The sequence below is a fragment of the Boleophthalmus pectinirostris genome, unplaced genomic scaffold, assembly GCF_026225935.1.
Source record: "Boleophthalmus pectinirostris isolate CB_2022bp ecotype Guang Dong unplaced genomic scaffold, ASM2622593v1 HiC_scaffold_5, whole genome shotgun sequence".
Taxonomy (NCBI): domain Eukaryota; kingdom Metazoa; phylum Chordata; class Actinopteri; order Gobiiformes; family Gobiidae; genus Boleophthalmus; species Boleophthalmus pectinirostris.
In genome coordinates this window covers 111,501-134,000 of record NW_026571404.1, presented here as the reverse complement: position 1 = coordinate 134,000, position 22,500 = coordinate 111,501, and the positions used below count along the sequence as shown (strand labels likewise).

General features: G+C 42.2%; 1 protein-coding gene across 1 annotated transcript in view; it reads right to left on the bottom strand.

Annotated features, from left to right (window-relative positions):
* LOC110170962 (B-cadherin-like) overlaps positions 1–22,500 on the bottom strand; it is a 49,553-nt gene that overhangs the window by 17,848 nt on the left and 9,205 nt on the right. Inside the window, exons 2-19 of the mRNA XM_055162370.1 lie at positions 20,142–20,256; positions 17,104–17,192; positions 15,071–15,310; positions 14,853–14,912; positions 14,596–14,727; positions 14,113–14,268; positions 12,153–12,297; positions 11,733–11,905; positions 10,466–10,594; positions 10,144–10,275; positions 8,846–9,001; positions 6,848–6,992; positions 6,428–6,600; positions 5,181–5,309; positions 4,885–5,070; positions 2,732–2,976; positions 2,275–2,420; positions 1,880–1,971 (exon numbers count right to left, since the gene is read on the bottom strand). Coding sequence (XP_055018345.1) covers positions 1,880–1,971; positions 2,275–2,420; positions 2,732–2,976; positions 4,885–5,070; positions 5,181–5,309; positions 6,428–6,600; positions 6,848–6,992; positions 8,846–9,001; positions 10,144–10,275; positions 10,466–10,594; positions 11,733–11,905; positions 12,153–12,297; positions 14,113–14,268; positions 14,596–14,727; positions 14,853–14,912; positions 15,071–15,310; positions 17,104–17,192; positions 20,142–20,256 — 2,643 coding nt within the window. The remainder of the gene's footprint in view (positions 1–1,879; positions 1,972–2,274; positions 2,421–2,731; positions 2,977–4,884; positions 5,071–5,180; positions 5,310–6,427; positions 6,601–6,847; positions 6,993–8,845; positions 9,002–10,143; positions 10,276–10,465; positions 10,595–11,732; positions 11,906–12,152; positions 12,298–14,112; positions 14,269–14,595; positions 14,728–14,852; positions 14,913–15,070; positions 15,311–17,103; positions 17,193–20,141; positions 20,257–22,500) is intronic.

Here is a 22,500-nt window from a genome sequence, read left to right as displayed (position 1 = left end):
ATGACTGGAGATGTTTTTGACAAGCCCAGGTCCAGCAGACGCCGCAAGACAACTGCTCGGGAGGAAAATCCAAGGCCCCTTTTCCACTGCAGCAGACTCCACCAGGCCTGGTCACCTCAAGTCCCTGTGTCAACCACAACAGTTTGTAGAATTCTGTCTGGAAATGGCCTCCATGGTCGAATCAGTGCACAGAAACCAGCACTAAACAAAAGACAATTAAAAAACCATGTGGCATTTGCCAAGGCCCACAGCCTGATAAAAGGATGGACACTGGAAAAGTGGCAGAAGGTGGATTTCTCAGATGAATCCTCGGTTGAATTACATCACAGCTGCCGCAAATATTGCAGGAGACCAACTGGAGCCACATGGATCCAAGATTCACCCAGAAAACAGTTAAGTTTGGTGGAGGAAAAATCCTGGTCTGTGGTTCCATCCAGTCTGGGGGTGTGAGACATTTGCAGGGTGGAAGACAAATATCAATAACCTAAAATATCAAGAAGTATTAACTCCTCTTACATTCCCAACCGTAAAAGGGTCAGATTTTGCAGCAGGATGGTGCTCCATCACATACTTCTATCTCTACATCAAAGTTTGTCAAGGTGAAGAAGATCAAGGTGCTGCAGGACTGACCAGTCCAGTCACCAGACATGAACATCACTGAGCAGGTCTGGGGTAGAATGAAAGAGGAAACATGAAGACAAAACCAAAGAATCTTGATGAACTCTGGGAGGCTGTAAGACGCTTTCTTTACTATTCCTGATGACTTCATCAACAAACTGTATGAATCATTGTGGAACCACATGGATGTGTCCTTCAAGCTCATGGAGTCATACAAGATATTAAATATGGATCTCACAGCACCACGACTTCATTCACTGACGTTATGCAACATATTTTTGTATTTGAAGTAAATTATTTGTTCAGTTTTCTGTAGGCGACAAAACTTTTGTCTTGCCAAAATCTGACCTTTCTGTGTTCATTAAATAATCAATCTTTCTTCAGTGAAGAACATTTATTTTAGTTTATTGAGCATAATTTGGGAGGGTTTTAGCTTCATATGAGACATTTCTAAAACCAATCGATTAATTTAAAGTCAGGTTATAAGCTTTTGTTTCTACAAAATGGATAAGCGACAAGACTTTTGTCAGGGACTGTAAATCTGCACAAACTGACTAAAGTCCCGTGTCCTTCCCTCTGTGTGTCTCTGCCTCTGAGCGACAGAACGTCCTGGAGGAGCCACTGTCCCGGTGATGAGAAACCAGGAGACTCACTGGGTTTTTGTCAGAGTCCAGGAGACTGTGGCCTGTAGACGCAGAATCCTGATTTCTCAAAACTGGAGCTGTACTGAGCACGTGTGAACTAAACAAAAACAGTAGGAGCTGTTACTTTCCCAAAACGACTCAAACTCCTAACAGGACATTTTAAGTAACAATATTCTATACTTGAAAATAAAATAAAGCAGTCTACAGTTTCATACAGCCACGTTTTATCCCCAGGATCAGCTCTGCGGTGGTTTGTTTTGCTCTTGAACTAAACTGACTCTGGCTCTTCTATATTGAAGCTGTGACAGAGCTCCACACTCTCATGTTCTTACTTGAATGTTTATCTTCTTTTTTGTTGTTAGAAACCCGTTAAAACACCTTGAGTTGACAAAGATGCTTCATGTTTAGCTCCTTGACACATCAGTGCCACAGTTACCATAGCAACCAGTCTAAATATCCAGATGCTCTGATGGAGCATGAAAACACCACATCCACAAAACTGTCAGAACCGGGATAAAGCTCAAGACTCATAACCGGGATAAACACGCTCATCGAGTTCACCACGTCAATAGAACACATTTAGTTTAGATGTCAAATAAAATAACGCTGGTACTGACCTTGAAGCTGCGCTCCTCGATGGACGGGCCGTTGTCATTCACGTCGATCAGTTGAATCTCCAGAGTCCCCGTCCCTGTGGCCGGCACCTCGTCTGGACAGGAGGACACATGACACTCAGAACAGGGACGTGGAGATGATTCTCCAACAGGCTGATCCACTCAAACAGATACAACCTTATGGAACAGATAATACTCCCTACAACTGTACAACAACGTCACATCTTCATCTGCCTCAGCACTGGCTCACCCCAGAGTAGTAGTAGTAGAAGTAGAAGTAGTAGTAGTATTAGTAGTAGTAGTAGTAGCAGTAGTAGTAGCAGTAGTAGTAGCAGTAGTAGTAGCAGTAGTAGTAGCAGTAGTAGTAGCAGTAGCAGTAGTATTTGTATCGTCCGTACCGTCGTCGTAGGCTCCGATCAGCGCCGTGTAAATGTCGTTTTCTTTCACAAACAAACTCTCTCTGTCCATCGGCGACTTCACCGTCACCAGACCCGTGTCTTTGGCCACGTTCAGCCACCCGGCCGGGTCACTCACGATCCGGTACCTGAGACACACCAAGAGACTCAAGAACCAGGACTAGACCAGGACTAACCCCAAGGACTAAACTCAGAGACTAAATCCAAGGACGAAACCAAAAACTAAACTAGAACAAAACAGAGAAATAAACCAAGAACTAAACCAGAGACTAAGCCCATGCACTAAACTAGAACAAAATCAAAAACTAAACAGAACTAAACCAGGGACTAAACCAGAGACTGCACTAAACATTAAGCCAAACACTAAAACCAGGTCTAAACCAAGAACTAAACTAGAACAAAATCGAGGACTAAACCCAAGGACTAAACCAGGACTCACATGACTTTCTGATTGCGCGCTGTATCAGGGTCGAAGGCCGTGTACAGGACCACTTCCTGGTCCACAGCCAGATCCTCGCGTTTGGAGACCTTCTTCACGACGGGCTCAAAGATGGGCGGCTCGTTTACATCAGTTACCGTGACGACGACCGTTGCCGTGGACGTGGGCAGAGGGACGGCAAAGGGCACCTCGTTCTCCACGGCGACCAGCAGCGTGTGCTTCTGAGTCTTCTCGAAGTCCAGGCCCTGGGGACAGAGGTCAGGTCTTGGGCTTTGTCCAAATGTCCACCCTAAAAACCTCATTCACTACATAGTGCCGCACTCTTTAGCGCCCCCTACAGTGCACTCATTCACAGAGATTTTTTAAAATTAGCTTTTTGTCTCGCACTAACATCATAACTAATCGTACATCTTAATAATCGTTTATTTAGTCGTGTTTTATTCAGAATCAGCTCCATAATCCAGAGCTTTTCTCTGCTTCAGTCGGGTTGTGTCCAGTTAAACTCCTGTCGCTGAACACCGTTGTTTTCCCGACTCCCCCAGTGCATTGTGGTATAGCTATATTGACTAGAGATGGGCATGATTAGTCGATTAATTGAGAATGGATCATTAAGAATTTAATCGATTATGTTCATTTTTAATCGACAAACTGAATTTAGTCCTGGCCGTCTTTTTTTTTTTTTTTTTTTTTGAAGTGATGCAAATGTTCGTTTTTCATTTCCGTTCGTTGTGTCGTTAAACTGAGCATCTGTCGTAGCGTCTGTGACTCAGAAGGAGTGAGACACAAATCGTCGGTCTGAAACATGCAGAAGCACAAATGCACATTTAACGATTTGACTTGGACATGAAATTCTGCGCTTTTCGTCTCAGTGGAGACAAGTATGATCCATGTGCACAGTGTAAAGCAGCACATGTGTGTCTGTGTCCATGTGTCAGGGACCTCAAAGCACCAGAACACACAAAAACATTCAAAAGTTTTGTCAGGTGAGAGTCGCTCAATGTCGATGATGAGGCCCCGCCCCCCGTACGCTGTCCTGGTTTGACAAACACAAATACAGTCACACTAACCTGTATTCACCTGAGTCGTGTCCTTTAGTCCGACAGAAACTGAACCACATCAGACACAAGAGCTGTTTTTTTTTCTTCGCTTAGTTTATGCAAATGAGTCATGTGGTTTTACGTTCAGTTTCTGTGAGAGTTGCACAAATCTGAATTAAACACATTATAATGTCAAACAGCTGATGTGGCTCTAGAGTCGTTATGTTTTTATGTCGTGAAGTTGAATTTTTGCAGATTAGTGCAGATGGTAATAAAAATGATCATTTTAATATAAAACTGTTAATGATTAATTGAAAATCGTGCATCCTGCGTTTTTGTGGCGTGTCTTCAGGCGTCAGTGCAGCGAGAATCTGGCATTGATGCCCAGGGTGTCGCCGTCAGAAGTTGAAAAAGCCGAACTTTTGACCTCAGTGCCACGTCAACCAATCAGGGACGAATATCCAGTGACGTACCGAGCAACAGACACCAGAACAAGAAATCTATGCCATTTTATCAGCGGAATATAAATATATATATGCCGCACCTGCCGCTGTTCGCGTCCTCTGATGGTTTTACGTAATAAATACACTAAAGTCACTCACGCTCTGTGAAAACACGGCACTCACAGACCGCAGCCGACGCCTTGGACGCACATCAAGTATTTTTCTCCCATTTGTCCTCGGCATCCAAGACGCGTGTCAGAGGCGTCTGAACTTAAATGCAGAGGCGTCCAACTAGAGGCGTCCAACTAGAGGCGTCCAACTAGAGGCGTCCAACTAGAGGCGTCCAAAGCGTTTTTTTTTTACGCCGTGGTCTGAACGCAGCTTTAGGCTTTAATCTGAGTCTGATAATCTGATCTCATAAACTTAGTTGGAACTACAACCAACAGTTTTCCAGTGACTCACTCTGACCTTTTAGTGTAAAATCAAACTCCTAAACAGGACCATAAGCGCTCGGACTGAACGTAGGTTCCTGAAAATTTGCTCTTTAAAATCACTTTTGTGTTTTCAGACGAGTTACACTGTTGAACACGAGCTGCAAAGTATCAGCAAAGATTCTGCATCATATAAAATCTGTCAAAAAACTGTATTCAGTATTCTTCTATATTACACTAACCTTGGCCGTGGTGATGATTCCCTCCTGTTTGTTAATGCCTGTTGCTACGGCGAAGAGTCCATTCTGGTTGCCGTCGATGATGGTGAATTTGGCGTTCCAGGCGGGAGTGTGGGGGTCGTCTTTATCTGTCACCAACATCTTTACCACCTGGGCACCTTCCTTATTTTCAGGGACAGTGGCTGTGAACTGAAAAGAGACTGTAAGACCAGAGGACTAGAAGGAGGGATAAGACCAGACCAGGAGGACTAGACTGGGAGGAATAGACCAGGAGGACTAGACCTCTCGAAGGCCCTCACCTGGGTCTCTGTATAGACCGGCGCATTGTCGTTGCTATCGGTCACAGTCAGGATGACTTTGGTTTTCCCGGTGAGTCCTTCTCCTACCATGTCGGCGGCTTCGATCTCCAGAGTGTATTTTGGGTTTTTCTGTAAGAGACCAGATCACAGAACATCAGCCACAAGCACTGGGCACAGGCGGGCACAGGCGGGCACAGGCGTGACCATGACTGTCTATAAAAGTCGACTAAGCGAGTGCGACGTCACTCTCAGCGTTTGGCTCACTGAAGCTCAGTGAGGCCACGTTTACGGGATGTTTTTTAATTCCAAATTAATTGTTCTGAATTAAATAGTTAGGAATTTAAATATTCTCCTTGGAGTTTACATGGAAAAAATAATTGTGAACTGAGGTTTACATGGAAAACTGGTTAAATGGTTTTTATGTGTGTGGGTAAGGTTCTGATTTAGACGTCTGTCATCTCGGTTTGTCATTACGTCACGGACACAAACACCATCCAGACTTTTTGAACCCACAGTGGTTCTGATGATAATTGTTGTGCAGCGGCTGGAAAATCGTCTCATCACACTTTCCGTCTGTGAGCTGAGGAGGAGGAGAAGGAGGAAGAAGACAAAAGCTCAGCCCACTCCCGCATCCCGCTCACAAATCCAAAGAGACGTGGATCAAAGTCCCGAGACAGGACTGGACCAGGACCAGGACCAAGACCAGAAGTACGACACGACGAGCCTGAAGCACCAGCAGCATTTTAACAACAACAAACCACAAACAGGATCCAGGAAACAAACTCACTCACATTTAACATCAGAACAAAACAAACACTTCACTGTTAAGTTTAATTCAGAATAATCATTTTCATTTGGAATTAAGTGTTTACATGATTTTTTTAAAGCGGAATTCATTTTTATTCAGGATTAAATTATTTTTATTCGGAATTAAAGCTCTCATGGAAACGTGGCAAATGTGGAGCAGAGTTCCATATTTTGCCTTCAAGGCGAACGCTTGTGGGTAAAAATGACAAAATATTTTATGGGAAGTGTCTTTTGTTTAGACGGTGACGACGTTTTTGGGGCTTAAAAATGCAAAAATCCGAAACCACCTCCAGAGTGGAAAAGTTGAACAGGCTCCGCTGTAGTGTTTCCGTCTACACTGCTCAAGACACAAAACTCTGGTCACATGTGCTCAGGTCGTGTTCGTGTTTACTTCACATACCCCAGCATGCACCCAATCAGATCAGTGTACAGAGCCTCACCTCTCGGTCCAGTCCTTTTGCGTTCACTCGGATGAAGCCGGTGACGGAGTTTATAGTGAACATGTCAGGGGCGGGAGCCTTCGGATCCTGGTCAATGATTTTGTAGCGGATGTCGGCGTTCAGAGTCCCAGGCTGATCTGCGTCAGTGGCCGTTACCTGGAAGATCTCGAAGTCTGGAAAAAGTAAAAAGAAAAGAAAATAGACCATTCAATGACAGTGTGACTTATAATCCAGAGTGAACTATAGTGCAGAAAATACGGTAATAATAATAAATGTTAATTATGTTTGAGTTTAACTTGTCAGACGCACTTTAACATTGAAAGCTATTTTTAAATGTTTTTAAATAAAAGAAAAAACGTGTTAAACGCTGCCTAATCGACACGAGGACGTATGTGTGTGCTGAAAAGTGCAGATAGTTACTGAGGGGTGAAGACTCGGCCACTTCGGCAATGTAGGTGTCTTTGGTGAAAATGGGGCGATTGTCGTTCTGGTCGATCACGATGACTTTAATCTCCATGGGGGTTTCAGCCTGACCGGCACCTTCTGCCACAGCATGAGCCTCGAACTGCAGGACAGACCAAAGGTAAAACACAGAGCGAGAGGAGAGCGGAGGACGGGGCGAGGGCGGAAGTCCGTTTTCTGGGAACTGTAGTTTTTACTGAATAGCTGCTGTTCCCATTGAAAACAGGGATAGATCCTTCTCCTCACTGCTCCTTCCTCCTCGGTCCTTGTAGGTGACCTCATGGTGTGGCTCTCAGAGGTCAGCGAAAAGGAGAAGGAAAGGAGGAAGAGGAAGGAAGAGGAAGGAGAAGGAAGGAAGTATTTTTGTCCGGTTTCAGATGGGGCCCATGTGGAGGACCAGGGTAAGTAGTCAGTATGAATGTATTTAACTGAAATCAGTTTAGCAAATAAAGTGTGTGTGTGTGTGTCTGCGTGTGTGTGTGTGTCTGCGTGTGTGTGTGTGTCTGCGTGTGTGTGTGTGTCTGCGTGTGTAGCTTTAACTGGATAATGAACTTAATTAAATGATCAAGTGGAAAATAATTGGTCAAAATTACCTAAAACTTATTTCTGTCACAGGTAATTTCAGTACTTTAACTCTTTCCCCCATGAAGACGACATTTGACGACCCCCCCCCCCCCGTACCCTTAATGACGACTTTTGACTCCTCCGCCGTATCACTGAAGACGAGATTTGACGACCTTTAGAAATGGCTCGGTTTTTCACATTTAAACAGAGACTGTGATAGGTGGGGGCCACTACAACCCACACTAGACTGACCAATAGGATTCAAGGAGATGTTTTCGCCGATTTTTTCCGAAGTTAATCGAAGTAGTGACTATGGTAGCTTCCGGAAAAAACACAACACGAAACACGTGCAATGGAAAGATTGCGGCGCTGCGACGCACAGTTTTAGAAATAATGAGGAGCGGATGTATTTTATGGATAAGTTTAGAGAAAGTGACTTTTATAGATTTCAAAGTGATGATGTTGAAGTTGATTATAAAGTGGAAAACAGCGATAGCGACGGACTTTCAGGGAGAAGATGAGAATGCCGCTGATGCGTCTGTGTGGAGTCCTGCGATATCCCAACAAACTATCTGAGCTTTATACTCGATTATGAACTAAAATTGCCCTGAAATCTGGATGTTGCCCAGGCTAGTCCTTTAAAATATTTCAGTCTTTTTTTCCAAGATGCGATGTATAACAGAATCGCTACAGAAAAAACGCTTATGCGGAGCTCTGCACACGAGAAAATACAAGATGACAAATACTGGACACACACTGACGGGGAAGAGTTTTATTATTATATTATATTATAATAAGCTAAATTAGTTGAATAAGCTAAATGAGTTGAATAAGCTAAATGGAAAAAAAATTCATTGGGTGCACACAGGTATACAACAGGTAAAAACAGGTGTACACTTGGCTCTACTGTATCTGGTGATATGAAATCTGTTTAAATACTTTGACAAAGTATATTTTTTATTTTTTTATGAATATAGTACTCAGAACATGCAGATATCAGATGCTGAATGTAGTTTTTTTGCTTTCGAGTTTGCACCTGACCAGGTAAACTCTCATTTTCAGTGAGCTGTTATACACCTATAAATGAGTTGAATCACATTTAAATATCCATAAATGAATAGTTCAGAGTCTAAGGTTTCCAGAGATACCAAATATGTCTGTGTTACAATTAAGTTCATGAGTGTAAAAATCATTTATAATCACTCGTGGAAGTCTGTTTTCTTTTATGCAATTATGCTCTATGGGTAGAACTAGTAACATATGTATGGGTTGTTCCTAGTAGGCGTCCAGGGGGGAAAGGGTTAATGACTCTCAGTACAGTGCAGTACTCTGTGCAGCAGTGCAGTACTCTCTGCAGTAGTGCAGTACTCTGTGCAGCAGTGCAGTACTCACAGTGTAGTTGGACTGGACCTCTCGGTCCAGGGGCCGGGTCACGTACAGGATGCCCGTGTACTTGTCCATAGTGAAGAGGTCGACAGGAGGCTGGTTTGCTCCGGGGCCGGTGATGCTGTAGTAGATCACACGGTCTTTGTCGTCGCTCGAGCGGATCTGAAAATACACAAACACGTTTACACGCTCATACTGTACTATCACGCTGGGGGTGTTCTACATTGTTGTCTCTAGGGGAATGTTCCGCAGTTTTCATGACGACACAATGGCCACATTAAGACAGTCTGCAGTTCTGATTAATCGTCTTGAGAATCATTACAAATAAATGTGACATGTCCGATGTTTTTGTCATTGTGAATAAATAAATTTTTATCAGTTTTCTCAGTAAAAGCTGTATTTGATTTGAACACGTTTACGTCGTATCTGGGGACACAGATAAGTCAAGTTCATGGATCTTAAAGTCGGCCTCAGTCTCCTCCTCCTCACCTGAGACACTTTCTTGGGGAAGGGTCCTCTGTCGTTTTCAGGCGTGTTGATATCAGGGATCACCCAGTCTCTCTTCCTTCTCTTCAGACCTTCAGTCGCTTTGGGAAAGTAAATGACCACATCCTCTTCCAGCTGAAAAAACAAAACAAAAAAAACAATATAAAGCTAATAAATGTGGCACCTTCCTTATTTTCAGGGACAGTGGCTGTGAACTGAAAAGAGACTGTAAGACCAGAGGACTAGAAGGAGGGATAAGACCAGACCAGGAGGACTAGACTGGGAGGAATAGACCAGGAGGACTAGACCTCTCGAAGGCCCTCACCTGGGTCTCTGTATAGACCGGCGCATTGTCGTTGCTATCGGTCACAGTCAGGATGACTTTGGTTTTCCCGGTGAGTCCTTCTCCTACCATGTCGGCGGCTTCGATCTCCAGAGTGTATTTTGGGTTTTTCTGTAAGAGACCAGAACACAGAACATCAGCCACAAGCACTGGCGGGCACACAGGCGGGCACAGGCGGGCACAGGCGGGCACAGGCGTGNTTCTACATTGTTGTCTCTAGGGGAATGTTCCGCAGTTTTCATGACGACACAATGGCCACATTAAGACAGTCTGCAGTTCTGATTAATCGTCTTGAGAATCATTACAAATAAATGTGACATGTCCGATGTTGTTTTTGTCATTGTGAATAAATAAATTTTTATCAGTTTTCTCAGTAAAAGCTGTATTTGATTTGAACACGTTTACGTCGTATCTGGGGACACAGATAAGTCAAGTTCATGGATCTTAAAGTCGGCCTCAGTCTCCTCCTCCTCACCTGAGACACTTTCTTGGGGAAGGGTCCTCTGTCGTTTTCAGGCGTGTTGATATCAGGGATCACCCAGTCTCTCTTCCTTCTCTTCAGACCTTCAGTCGCTTTGGGAAAGTAAATGACCACATCCTCTTCCAGCTGAAAAAACAAAACAAAAAAAACAATATAAAGCTAATAAATGTGGCACCTTCCTTATTTTCAGGGACAGTGGCTGTGAACTGAAAAGAGACTGTAAGACCAGAGGACTAGAAGGAGGGATAAGACCAGACCAGGAGGACTAGACTGGGAGGAATAGACCAGGAGGACTAGACCTCTCGAAGGCCCTCACCTGGGTCTCTGTATAGACCGGCGCATTGTCGTTGCTATCGGTCACAGTCAGGATGACTTTGGTTTTCCCGGTGAGTCCTTCTCCTACCATGTCGGCGGCTTCGATCTCCAGAGTGTATTTTGGGTTTTTCTGTAAGAGACCAGAACACAGAACATCAGCCACAAGCACTGGGCACAGGCGGGCACAGGCGGGCACAGGCGGGCACAGGCGGGCACAGGCGTGACCATGACTGTCTATAAAAGTCGACTAAGCGAGTGCGACGTCACTCTCAGCGTTTGGCTCACTGAAGCTCAGTGAGGCCACGTTTACGGGATGTTTTTTAATTCCAAATTAATTGTTCTGAATTAAATAGTTAGGAATTTAAATATTCTCCTTGGAGTTTACATGGAAAAAATAATTGTGAACTGAGGTTTACATGGAAAACTGGTTAAATGGTTTTTATGTGTGTGGGTAAGGTTCTGATTTAGACGTCTGTCATCTCGGTTTGTCATTACGTCACGGACACAAACACCATCCAGACTTTTTGAACCCACAGTGGTTCTGATGATAATTGTTGTGCAGCGGCTGGAAAATCGTCTCATCACACTTTCCGTCTGTGAGCTGAGGAGGAGGAGAAGGAGGAAGAAGACAAAAGCTCAGCCCACTCCCGCATCCCGCTCACAAATCCAAAGAGACGTGGATCAAAGTCCCGAGACAGGACTGGACCAGGACCAGGACCAAGACCAGAAGTACGACACGACGAGCCTGAAGCACCAGCAGCATTTTAACAACAACAAACCACAAACAGGATCCAGGAAACAAACTCACTCACATTTAACATCAGAACAAAACAAACACTTCACTGTTAAGTTTAATTCAGAATAATCATTTTCATTTGGAATTAAGTGTTTACATGATTTTTTTAAAGCGGAATTCATTTTTATTCAGGATTAAATTATTTTTATTCGGAATTAAAGCTCTCATGGAAACGTGGCAAATGTGGAGCAGAGTTCCATATTTTGCCTTCAAGGCGAACGCTTGTGGGTAAAAATGACAAAATATTTTATGGGAAGTGTCTTTTGTTTAGACGGTGACGACGTTTTTGGGGCTTAAAAATGCAAAAATCCGAAACCACCTCCAGAGTGGAAAAGTTGAACAGGCTCCGCTGTAGTGTTTCCGTCTACACTGCTCAAGACACAAAACTCTGGTCACATGTGCTCAGGTCGTGTTCGTGTTTACTTCACATACCCCAGCATGCACCCAATCAGATCAGTGTACAGAGCCTCACCTCTCGGTCCAGTCCTTTTGCGTTCACTCGGATGAAGCCGGTGACGGAGTTTATAGTGAACATGTCAGGGGCGGGAGCCTTCGGATCCTGGTCAATGATTTTGTAGCGGATGTCGGCGTTCAGAGTCCCAGGCTGATCTGCGTCAGTGGCCGTTACCTGGAAGATCTCGAAGTCTGGAAAAAGTAAAAAGAAAAGAAAATAGACCATTCAATGACAGTGTGACTTATAATCCAGAGTGAACTATAGTGCAGAAAATACGGTAATAATAATAAATGTTAATTATGTTTGAGTTTAACTTGTCAGACGCACTTTAACATTGAAAGCTATTTTTAAATGTTTTTAAATAAAAGAAAAAACGTGTTAAACGCTGCCTAATCGACACGAGGACGTTTGTGTGTGCTGAAAAGTGCAGATAGTTACTGAGGGGTGAAGACTCGGCCACTTCGGCAATGTAGGTGTCTTTGGTGAAAATGGGGCAATTGTCGTTCTGGTCGATCACGATGACGTTAATCTCCATGGGGGTTTCAGCCTGACCGGCACCTTCTGCCACAGCATGAGCCTCGAACTGCAGGACAGACCAAAGGTAAAACACAGAGCGAGAGGAGAGCGGAGGACGGGGCGAGGGCGGAAGTCCGTTTTCTGGGAACTGTAGTTTTTACTGAATAGCTGCTGTTCCCATTGAAAACAGGGATAGATCCTTCTCCTCACTGCTCCTTCCTCCTCGGTCCTTGTAGGTGACCTCATGGTGTGGCTCTCAGAGGTCAGCGAAAAGGAGAAGGAAAGGAGGAAGAGGAAGGAAGAGGAAGGAGAAGGAAGGAAGTATTTTTGTCCGGTTTCAGATGGGGCCCATGTGGAGGACCAGGGTAAGTAGTCAGTATGAATGTATTTAACTGAAATCAGTTTAGCAAATAAAGTGTGTGTGTGTGTCTGCGTGTGTGTGTGTGTCTGCGTGTGTAGCTTTAACTGGATAATGAACTTAATTAAATGATCAAGTGGAAAATAATTGGTCAAAATTACCTAAAACTTATTTCTGTCACAGGTAATTTCAGTACTTTAACTCTTTCCCCCATGAAGACGACATTTGACGACCCCCCCCCCCCGTACCCTTAATGACGACTTTTGACTCCTCCGCCGTATCACTGAAGACGAGATTTGACGACCTTTAGAAATGGCTCGGTTTTTCACATTTAAACAGAGACTGTGATAGGTGGGGGCCACTACAACCCACACTAGACTGACCAATAGGATTCAAGGAGATGTTTTCGCCGATTTTTTCCGAAGTTAATCGAAGTAGTGACTATGGTAGCTTCCGGAAAAAACACAACACGAAACACGTGCAATGGAAAGATTGCGGCGCTGCGACGCACAGTTTTAGAAATAATGAGGAGCGGATGTATTTTATGGATAAGTTTAGAGAAAGTGACTTTTATAGATTTCAAAGTGATGATGTTGAAGTTGATTATAAAGTGGAAAACAGCGATAGCGACGGACTTTCAGGGAGAAGATGAGAATGCCGCTGATGCGTCTGTGTGGAGTCCTGCGATATCCGAACAAACTATCTGAGCTTTATACTCGATTATGAACTAAAATTGCCCTGAAATCTGGATGTTGCCCAGGCTAGTCCTTTAAAATATTTCAGTCTTTTTTTCCAAGATGCGATGTATAACAGAATCGCTACAGAAAAAACGCTTATGTGGAGCTCTGCACACGAGAAAGCAAACAAGATGACAAATACTGGACACACACTGACGGGGAAGAGTTTTATTATTATATTATATTATAATAAGCTAAATTAGTTGAATAAGCTAAATGAGTTGAATAAGTTAAATGGAAAAAAAATTAATTGGGTGCACACAGGTATACAACAGGTAAAAACAGGTGTACACTTGGCTCTACTGTATCTGGTGATATGAAATCTGTTTAAATACTTTGACAAAGTATATTTTTTATTTTTTTATGAATATAGTACTCAGAACATGCAGATATCAGATGCTGAATGTAGTTTTTTGCTTTCGAGTTTGCACCTGATCAGGTAAACTCTCATTTTCAGTGAGCTGTTATACACCTATAAATGAGTTGAATCACATTTAAATATCCATAAATGAATAGTTCAGAGTCTAAGGTTTCCAGAGATACCAAATATGTCTGTGTTACAATTAAGTTCATGAGTGTAAAAACCATTTATAATCACTCGTGGAAGTCTGTTTTCTTTTATGCAATTATGCTCTGTGGGTAGAACTAGTAACATATGTATGGGTTGTTCCTAGTAGGCGTCCAGGGGGGAAAGGGTTAATGACTCTCAGTACAGTGCAGTACTCTGTGCAGCAGTGCAGTACTCTCTGCAGTAGTGCAGTACTCTGTGCAGCAGTGCAGTACTCACAGTGTAGTTGGACTGGACCTCTCGGTCCAGGGGCCGGGTCACGTACAGGATGCCCGTGTACTTGTCCATAGTGAAGAGGTCGACAGGAGGCTGGTTTGCTCCGGGGCCGGTGATGCTGTAGTAGATCACACGGTCTTTGTCGTCGCACGAGCGGATCTGAAAATACACAAACACGTTTACACGCTCATACTGTACTATCACGCTGGGGGTGTTCTACATGGATGTCTCTAGGGGAATGTTCCGCAGTTTTCATGACGACACAATGGCCACATTAAGACAGTCTGCAGTTCTGATTAATCGTCTTGAGAATCATTACAAATAAATGTGACATGTCCGATGTTTTTGTCATTGTGAATAAATAAATTTTTATCAGTTTTCTCAGTAAAAGCTGTATTTGATTTGAACACGTTTACGTCGTATCTGGGGACACCGATAAGTCAAGTTCATGGATCTTAAAGTCGGCCTCAGTCTCCTCCTCCTCACCTGAGACACTTTCTTGGGGAAGGGTCCTCTGCCGTTTTCAGGTATGTTGATATCAGGGATCACCCAGTCTCTCTTCCTTCTCTTCAGACCTTTAGTCGCTTTGGGAAAGTAAATGACCACATCCTCTTCCAGCTGAAAAAAAACAAAAAAACAAACAATATAAAGCTAATAAATGTGGCAGTATCAGAATCTCCTCCACAAACAACAAAACCTGAACACAAATTCTCTGAAATGTATGACAATAAAATGTCTCTTACAGATTGTCTCTTCTGGCGGCTGGGAGCATCTTCAACGGCAACAACTGGAAGAGTTGGACTCTGAAATGTCAAATGGACAATATGTGTTTAAATATTACACAAAACTGACTCTTGTGAGCTTCAAGTCATGTTCTAATGTTGTTCCTTCTCAGACACAGACGTGGAGAAGATCAGATCAGAACATCGAGACACGGGACTTTAACTCATGTAATCTCTACCTCAGTTTGGTGTCCGTGCTGATGGTGCTTCTCGTGGTTTCCCTGGTGATGCCCGTGGTCGCGGTTGTCGTGTTGATGCTCCGGGTCGCCGTGGTGATGGCCGCCGTGATGCTGGTCGCCGTGGTGATGGCCGCCGTCGTGCTGCACCCGGATGGCGGCAGTGAACTTGTTTCCCTCCGAGTCCCAGGCGTGAACGTTAAAGTCCTTGTGTCCTTCATGTAGAACCACATGTCTCTTCACCTAAAGATTTAAACAAAGAAAATAAATCAGTAAAAAGTAGAAAAACAACAATAGAACCGCCCTGGACCACTGAGGGATTCCACAGGAAAAGGACACGTGGGAATGGAAAAGAAAGGAACGTATTTACCGGACTATAAGTCAATGAAGAAAGAAAACAACATAATATAAGTCACGTTTTTGGGGGAAATTTCTAAAATCAGAGACCAAGAGCCGACATTCCCTGTGTAAAGTCAAGTTGTAGTAAAAACAATAGAAGAGAGAAGAACAGACTTAACGTCACATATGAACAGTTCTTCAGATAAACTTGTTCTGTTTTGTTGTTTATAGTTTAAGAAATTCTCCATCTCCCTCCAAATCACTAAATCACTCTTCAGGACATCAATGTCCGTGCTCTGAGATGAGGATGACACCAAGCCGCGACACGAAAGCCGCGACACGAAAGCCGCGACACGAAAGCCGCGACACGAAAGCCGCGACACGAAGCAGCTCGTGCAGGGCGAGGAAAGAGCCGAGGCTCAAATCTGTGACAGATCCACTGAGAAACAGAACACAGGTCTGTTGATTTGAATGAGCTCACTGCAGATCTACTGTTGTATTATTTTACTAATATTTTTACAATGATTCACCTCGTCATGAATCATGTATTTTCTGACTTTGGGCTGTGATTTGCTTTAATGACATGAGACTGTTACTTTCTGGGTCAGTTCTTTCATTTGTTGGACATCAGAAAATCACAAATGAGTTTGTGATGAGTTGAGTTTGTGTCTGATCGAGTCCTGCTCTGTGTCGCTGCTTCTGCAGGAAGCAGTTCATTTTCACATCACCAGATGGAGCTACAGAGCTTTATATACGATCAGGCCTTTGACAGGTAAAGTAACTACAGAACAGATCTGAAAAAACACATGTGGATGATTGTTTATCAAACGTCATTTGTGTTTATAATTTAATTATATTTTTAGGTCAATTATATTTAAAATTCTCTTATGATCATTAAACCATGTTCTAATGTTATTACCTCCTCAAAAACAGACCTGGAGTCAGGTTTTGTTTCACACGTTTGAGTAACTTATTAGTTTGTCACATTCAAAAACAAGAACTAAACCAGGTCCAAAAACATGGACTAAACCAGGTCCAAAAACATGGACTAAACCAGGTCCAAAAACATGGACTAAACCAGGTCCAAAAACATGGACTAAACCAGGTCCAAAAACATGGACTAAACCAGGTCCAAAAACATGGACTAAACCAGGTCCAAAAACATGGACTAAACCAGGTCCAAAAACATGGACTAAACCAGGTCCAAAAACACGGACTAAACCAGGTCTAAAAACACGGACTAAACCAGGTCTAAAAACATGGACTAAACCAGGTCTAAACCAGGTCCAAAAACATGGACTAAACCAGGTCCAAAAACATGGACTAAACCAGGTCCAAAAACATGGACTAAACCAGGTCCAAAAACACGGACTAAACCAGGTCTAAAAACACGGACTAAACCAGGTCTAAAAACATGGACTAAACCAGGTCCAAAAACATGGACTAAACCAGGTCCAAAAACATGGACTAAACCAGGTCCAAAAACATGGACTAAACCAGGTCCAAAAACATGGACTAAACCAGGTCCAAAAACACGGACTAAACCAGGTCTAAAAACACGGACTAAACCAGGTCTAAAAACATGGACTAAACCAGGTCTAAACCAGGTCCAAAAACATGGACTAAACCAGGTCTAAACCAAAAGTGAAATAAATCCCAGAGTAATAATGAAGAGGATAAGGTGTGGTGCTTCTCACCGTGATCACGCCGTCGGTCTGAACGTTGAATCTGGAGTCTTCGCTGTTGAACACAAACCTCCTGCGGTCGGAGCAGTCGCTGAAACCCACTGAAAAACAAACGGACAAACAGGAAAAGTGTTTTTAAAATCTGGAAATTAAATTAAAATAAAAACACTACAAAACACAGAAACTGCAAACGAGTCTAATGATTATTTTACCATTTTAATTCAAACTCTTATTTTGTGGAGATGTTATTGCTTTAAAATGTTTCACAGTGTGGCATTAAACATTTATCTTCATCAGACTTAGACAAACTTTAACAAAGAGGAAAATATAAATGTAATAATAAATATTAGAACAAATAAGTAGCAGAAATAAAAAGCAGAAATATATAAATGTTTATGTACCAGACCAAGTTACAAGTCAGATCTGTGGATCTGACAGGACTAAACCAGGACTAAACCAGGACTAAACACAAAGACTAAACACAAAGACTAAACCAGGTCTAAATCCAGGTCCAAACACATGGACTAAAGCAGAGCTTAACCAAAACTGAAACAGAATTAAATCATTGACTAATCCGGGACTAAACCAGGACTAAACATTTACAGGAAGAGAAACCGGGCCGACCGGTTTATTCTGGTTTATTGGTTTCTGAGGTTGACCTTTGACCCGCTCCACTCCCAGAAAGTGAGTGAAGTGTGACGAATCCGGCGCCGCAGATCAGGTTTGAAATCACAGAGAAGCATGACTCAGATGCCCTCCCACCTCCCTCTAAACCAGGACTAAACCAGGACTAAACCAGGACTAAACCAGGACTAAACCAGGACTAAACCAGGTCTAAAAAACAGGTCTAAAAACCAGGACTAAAAACCAGGACTAAACCAGGTCTTTGTTTGGGTGAAATCTGGTGCTTTGGTTCTCGAGTTTCTAATCCTCAAATCACTGTAATTAACATCAATATTAGGGTTTTAAAAGAACATGTAATTATGCATTTCACATTTCTACAGCTTCAACTCCTCCTCTTCTCCTCCTCCTCCTCCTCCTCCTCTGATCCTGTCTTCTCCTCAGTGCAGGTTAAACTCAGGTTCATCTGGTCTGTTTCATCAGGTCTGAACTTGTGTCTCCTCACAATCCCAGAAGAAGAGGAGGAGGAAGAGGAGGAAGAGAGAAATGCGAAGAGAAAAGAGAGAAAAGAGAGGGAGGAGGAAGAGAGAGAAAAGGGGAGAGGAAAGGAGGCGGTAAAAGAACAGAAGAAGAGAAACGTGGGGAGAAAGAAAAAGAGAGAAAGAGGCAGAAGAGATGAAAGAGATAAAGAAGGAGGGAGTGTGAGGGAGTGAGAGAGGAGAGGACAGCGTGTTGAAACAGGCCGAGCCGAGCCACACCTTCAGTAAACACACGCTTCAGCTTCAGCCCTCCACACTTTTCACTTTGTATTCAAGCTTTTAATGTTACTCCAAAAAAAAAAAACATCGTTAAACTCCTGAGGATTTATTCATTTCTCTTTGGTATTTGGGTCGATTGGACCCGACGAGTCCAAAAACTAAATTACATTTTTACATGATGTAGTTAAAGAGAAAAATGTCATAAAAAATTTACTTTGTTTAAATCATTTTGATGGAAAATGAAATAATAATGAAATAAAGTCACAAATGAAGAAACCTTCTTCATTGGGACCAAACCCGACCACGTTCCAGGTCAGATCTGTGGAGAGGTGACCCCACTGTTGGGTTTTCTAGGGATTTTTGAGCTTAAAAATCATCTGTAAGTGAATAAATGTGAAGTGGAGCTGTTTAAAGTCACGCTGTGGTAAAAATAAAAACGTCTCCTGTAGTGAAAACATGAGCCTCGGTCTCTGGAGTCCTGTTTCTGTTTGAGCTGATCTTTGTTCAGACTCATGAGTCAATGTTTAACTGCACTTTAACCAAACTCTGATCAGCTGCAGCTCTGCTTCTGTTCACAGACTTCACGTTAGAATCACTGCACCAGTTCCAACCAGGAAGTACAATTTGAAAGGCAAAAAAAAAAAAAAAAAAAGACAAAAAAAAAATGGGGAAAAAAAAAGGAACTGGGGTTCAACCAGTGATCAGCACTGAAAGGTCCAAATCACACAAAGCTCTGTGTGTGAGGATCTGCTGCTCCTGTTCCTCCTGCACCACTGTCACTTGGCTCTGCTGCTCATGTCTCCTACACAAAGAACCTCTGTTCTGTCTGGATCATGTCAGTCGATCGCACCGTTACTTCTGCACCACTCAACTATTTATTATTTAAACTTTAAACTTATAAAGACAAAGACTGAGAGACTGAACACAAATGCCTCAAAAAACAAAATCAGATTCTGCAGATTACAAACTGCAAGTCGTGAAATCTGCAGCTGAAGCTGGAAATGGAGCAGCAGAAAGAAAGTTTGGAGTGTGAGAGAAACTTGTGACACCAGGAGGATGCACCATGAAACTTTCTTGAAGTCACTGGATGGACAGACAAAGTCTGGACTTCAGTGACACTGAAACCATCCTGTCGGGATTCAGAAAGATACGAATAATTGTAACTGAACTGAGTCTGATTCTGACGACAGCGACACAGAAGAGTTTACTTTGCTCCGTTTCCCTCCGGAGGTCGAGTTGTTCAGAAGTGACACGAGGATGAAGAACTGAAGTGATTTAGTGATTTGGAGTGAAACGGAGAGTTTGTTCAACTTGTTCTGTTGTTTATAGTTTATCTGAAGAACTGTCAAATATGTGACAGTGTGAACAGTCTGTTCTTCTCTCTTCTGTTGTTTTTACTACAACTTCACTTTACACACGAAACGTCACTTAAACCCAAATGTCCTGACTGTAGTTGATCCCAAAGAGGCCGATACAGACACAACTTTGACCCAAAAATGTAACAAATACACTCGAAAATGCCAAAATAAGACCAGGGACAAAGACACATTTAGTTTAGTGGCTCTTTAAAAACGTGTGAGAAACAAAACACAACTCCAGCTCTGTGACGAGGAAACGACAACAGATCAGAGCAGATATTTGGAATATTTGGGACATTTAAAGGCGCTGTACCTTTCCCCAGCCTCATGCCGGAGTGGAGTCTCCTTCTTCCCACTCTGAAGATGAACGCGTCCGAGGAGAAACCCGCAGAACATGGAGGATCTTCTGAGGAGACCAGGGAGGAGGTCTGGAACACAGGGACAAGGACAGTTAGAGAATCAGTGTGTTTTAAAAAGATGCACTACGTAACATTTTAGTCTGTTTCGGTCAATTTCCCACAGCCCAGAAAGTACGGAAAGGTTTAAGACGAAGACTCGCACTAAAGAGAAAAGGAGCTGAGAACTTGGAAACTACCACTTCATGACATCACAAGGTGGAGCAGCGCGTTTGGGGCTTTGGAGATGGAGATTTAATTCCATTTCAGTTTTGGTCTAGTCCTCATTTTTTGGACCTGGCCTAGACCTGGCCTAGACCTGGCCTAGACCTGGCCTTTAGGTCCTGGTCTATTGCTTTGTCTGGAATGTTCCACAGTACAGCATTACACATACAGCATTTCCATTTTCACGGAAACCAAACCAGACTCAGTCAGAATCGTTTTTTCGATGTGTTTTTGAGCCATAAAAAAAACCTGTGACTGAATAAATGTAAAGTGGAGCTGTTTAAAGTCACACTGTGGAACATTGCAGGCCGAGCGGTGGATAGAAACCATCTCCATAGAAACAAGCAGGTGACGTACGCTCCAACAGAAAAGTTCCACAGTGCACATTTAAGACCGTCGTTATTCCAAACTTACGCCGAGCGAAGACGGTTCCAACGTTTTATTTTAGAGTTTCCTGTCATCACGACGTCGTCATTAACGAGAAAACATTTAAACGGAGTCAGTGGCCGTTTATATCTTTACGTTTGCTTATGCTCCTCTTTATTTTGTGTTGGAAAATACTCCGTCTTCCCGTCGACTCGGAGCAGCGTTCCACGTCCATCGATAAAAGCCCATTAGGACGGCTCTAAGTAACTCGACACGGGGAGTTAATGTATGGTTTTAAAAGGCCGGACAGAACATTAAGAGTCTTATGGAGACGAGAGCAGCGCCGAGCTTAAGGGACACGACCGGACGGAACTTAAACGTGCACTGTGGAACTTTTCTGCTGGACAAGAAATCAGCTGAAACGTCCCACTGAACTACACCTTTGTGAAACTAAGTTAATCTATATACAAAAAATAAAAAAAATATAACTAAAAACTTTTGTGATTATATGTTGTAAACACACAAGTTACAAAATATCTCAAAAAAAAAAAAAAAAAAAAAAAATGACGTGCCACAACTATTTCAGGATTTTAACTTTGTATTTCATTTAAATACATCAGATAAGACTTTCCTTAAATGATTCTGAATTATTTTAGAACTAATTCTGTAGTTTTCCAAGTTTCTTGTGTTTCGCTGTTTACAAATTATGTTCACAGCAGGAAAAGAAATAATGTATATTTCTTCCCAAATCCACAGTTACAGACGCTCCAAGACGTGAGGAACAAGAAAAAATGATTTAAAATACCATTTCATAGTAAAGTTCTGTGAGCAAATGAGGATTATATTGATATTACAGAGTGAAATAATATTAATATTAATACAATATCTGCAAATTAAAACATATTTAAAAGTGTTTTTTGAAGAACTCAGATGCATTTTTTATGTCGATAACTTTTGAATGTTAAAAATAACTGTAGTTTAAACATATTTTACTGAAAATAAAAGATTTGTTAAATGGTTTCTGAACTTCACTTAAAATGACGTGGATCATCTGAAAGTATCAAACTAAAAACCTTAACGTAAGATGTAAGATTCCCATATATATGCAGTATTAAAAATACATTACATTTACACAAAATCCCAAGTCGTTCTCCATCAAAACATTCCTTAAAATACCTTAAAAGAAAGTGAATATGTAGAAATATATAATAAAAGTAAATGTAAAGTAAAAAGTAAGGGGGGGGGGGTCACTTTACTACAGCGGCATGTTGACCCCAGGTCAAAACACTATTCACACTGTTATTCATCTATATAAATATACTTTTTTTAAATAAAAAATAATTATATATTAAATGAATCGTCTGTTAATTTCCTTATTCACTCAGTCAGCTCTGGTGAGCAAGAGAAAAAGACTTCAGAAATATTTGTGTATAAAATACAAATCCGTGCGTATTTGCAGCTGAGCATTAAATAAATATTCGTAAACTCTTGAAGTCGTACATAAAATGTGTCGTGTGTATTTTATCATCAGAATATGAACTGAAAAGTTACATCAAGAAGAATTACAACCAAATCAAAAATGTACGATTACACTTTCTTCAGTACGAACACGAATTCACAGACGCGACTCGACTCAAAAATACAACGTTAGACATTATTAAGTTTTATTTACTGATCAGAAGAAAC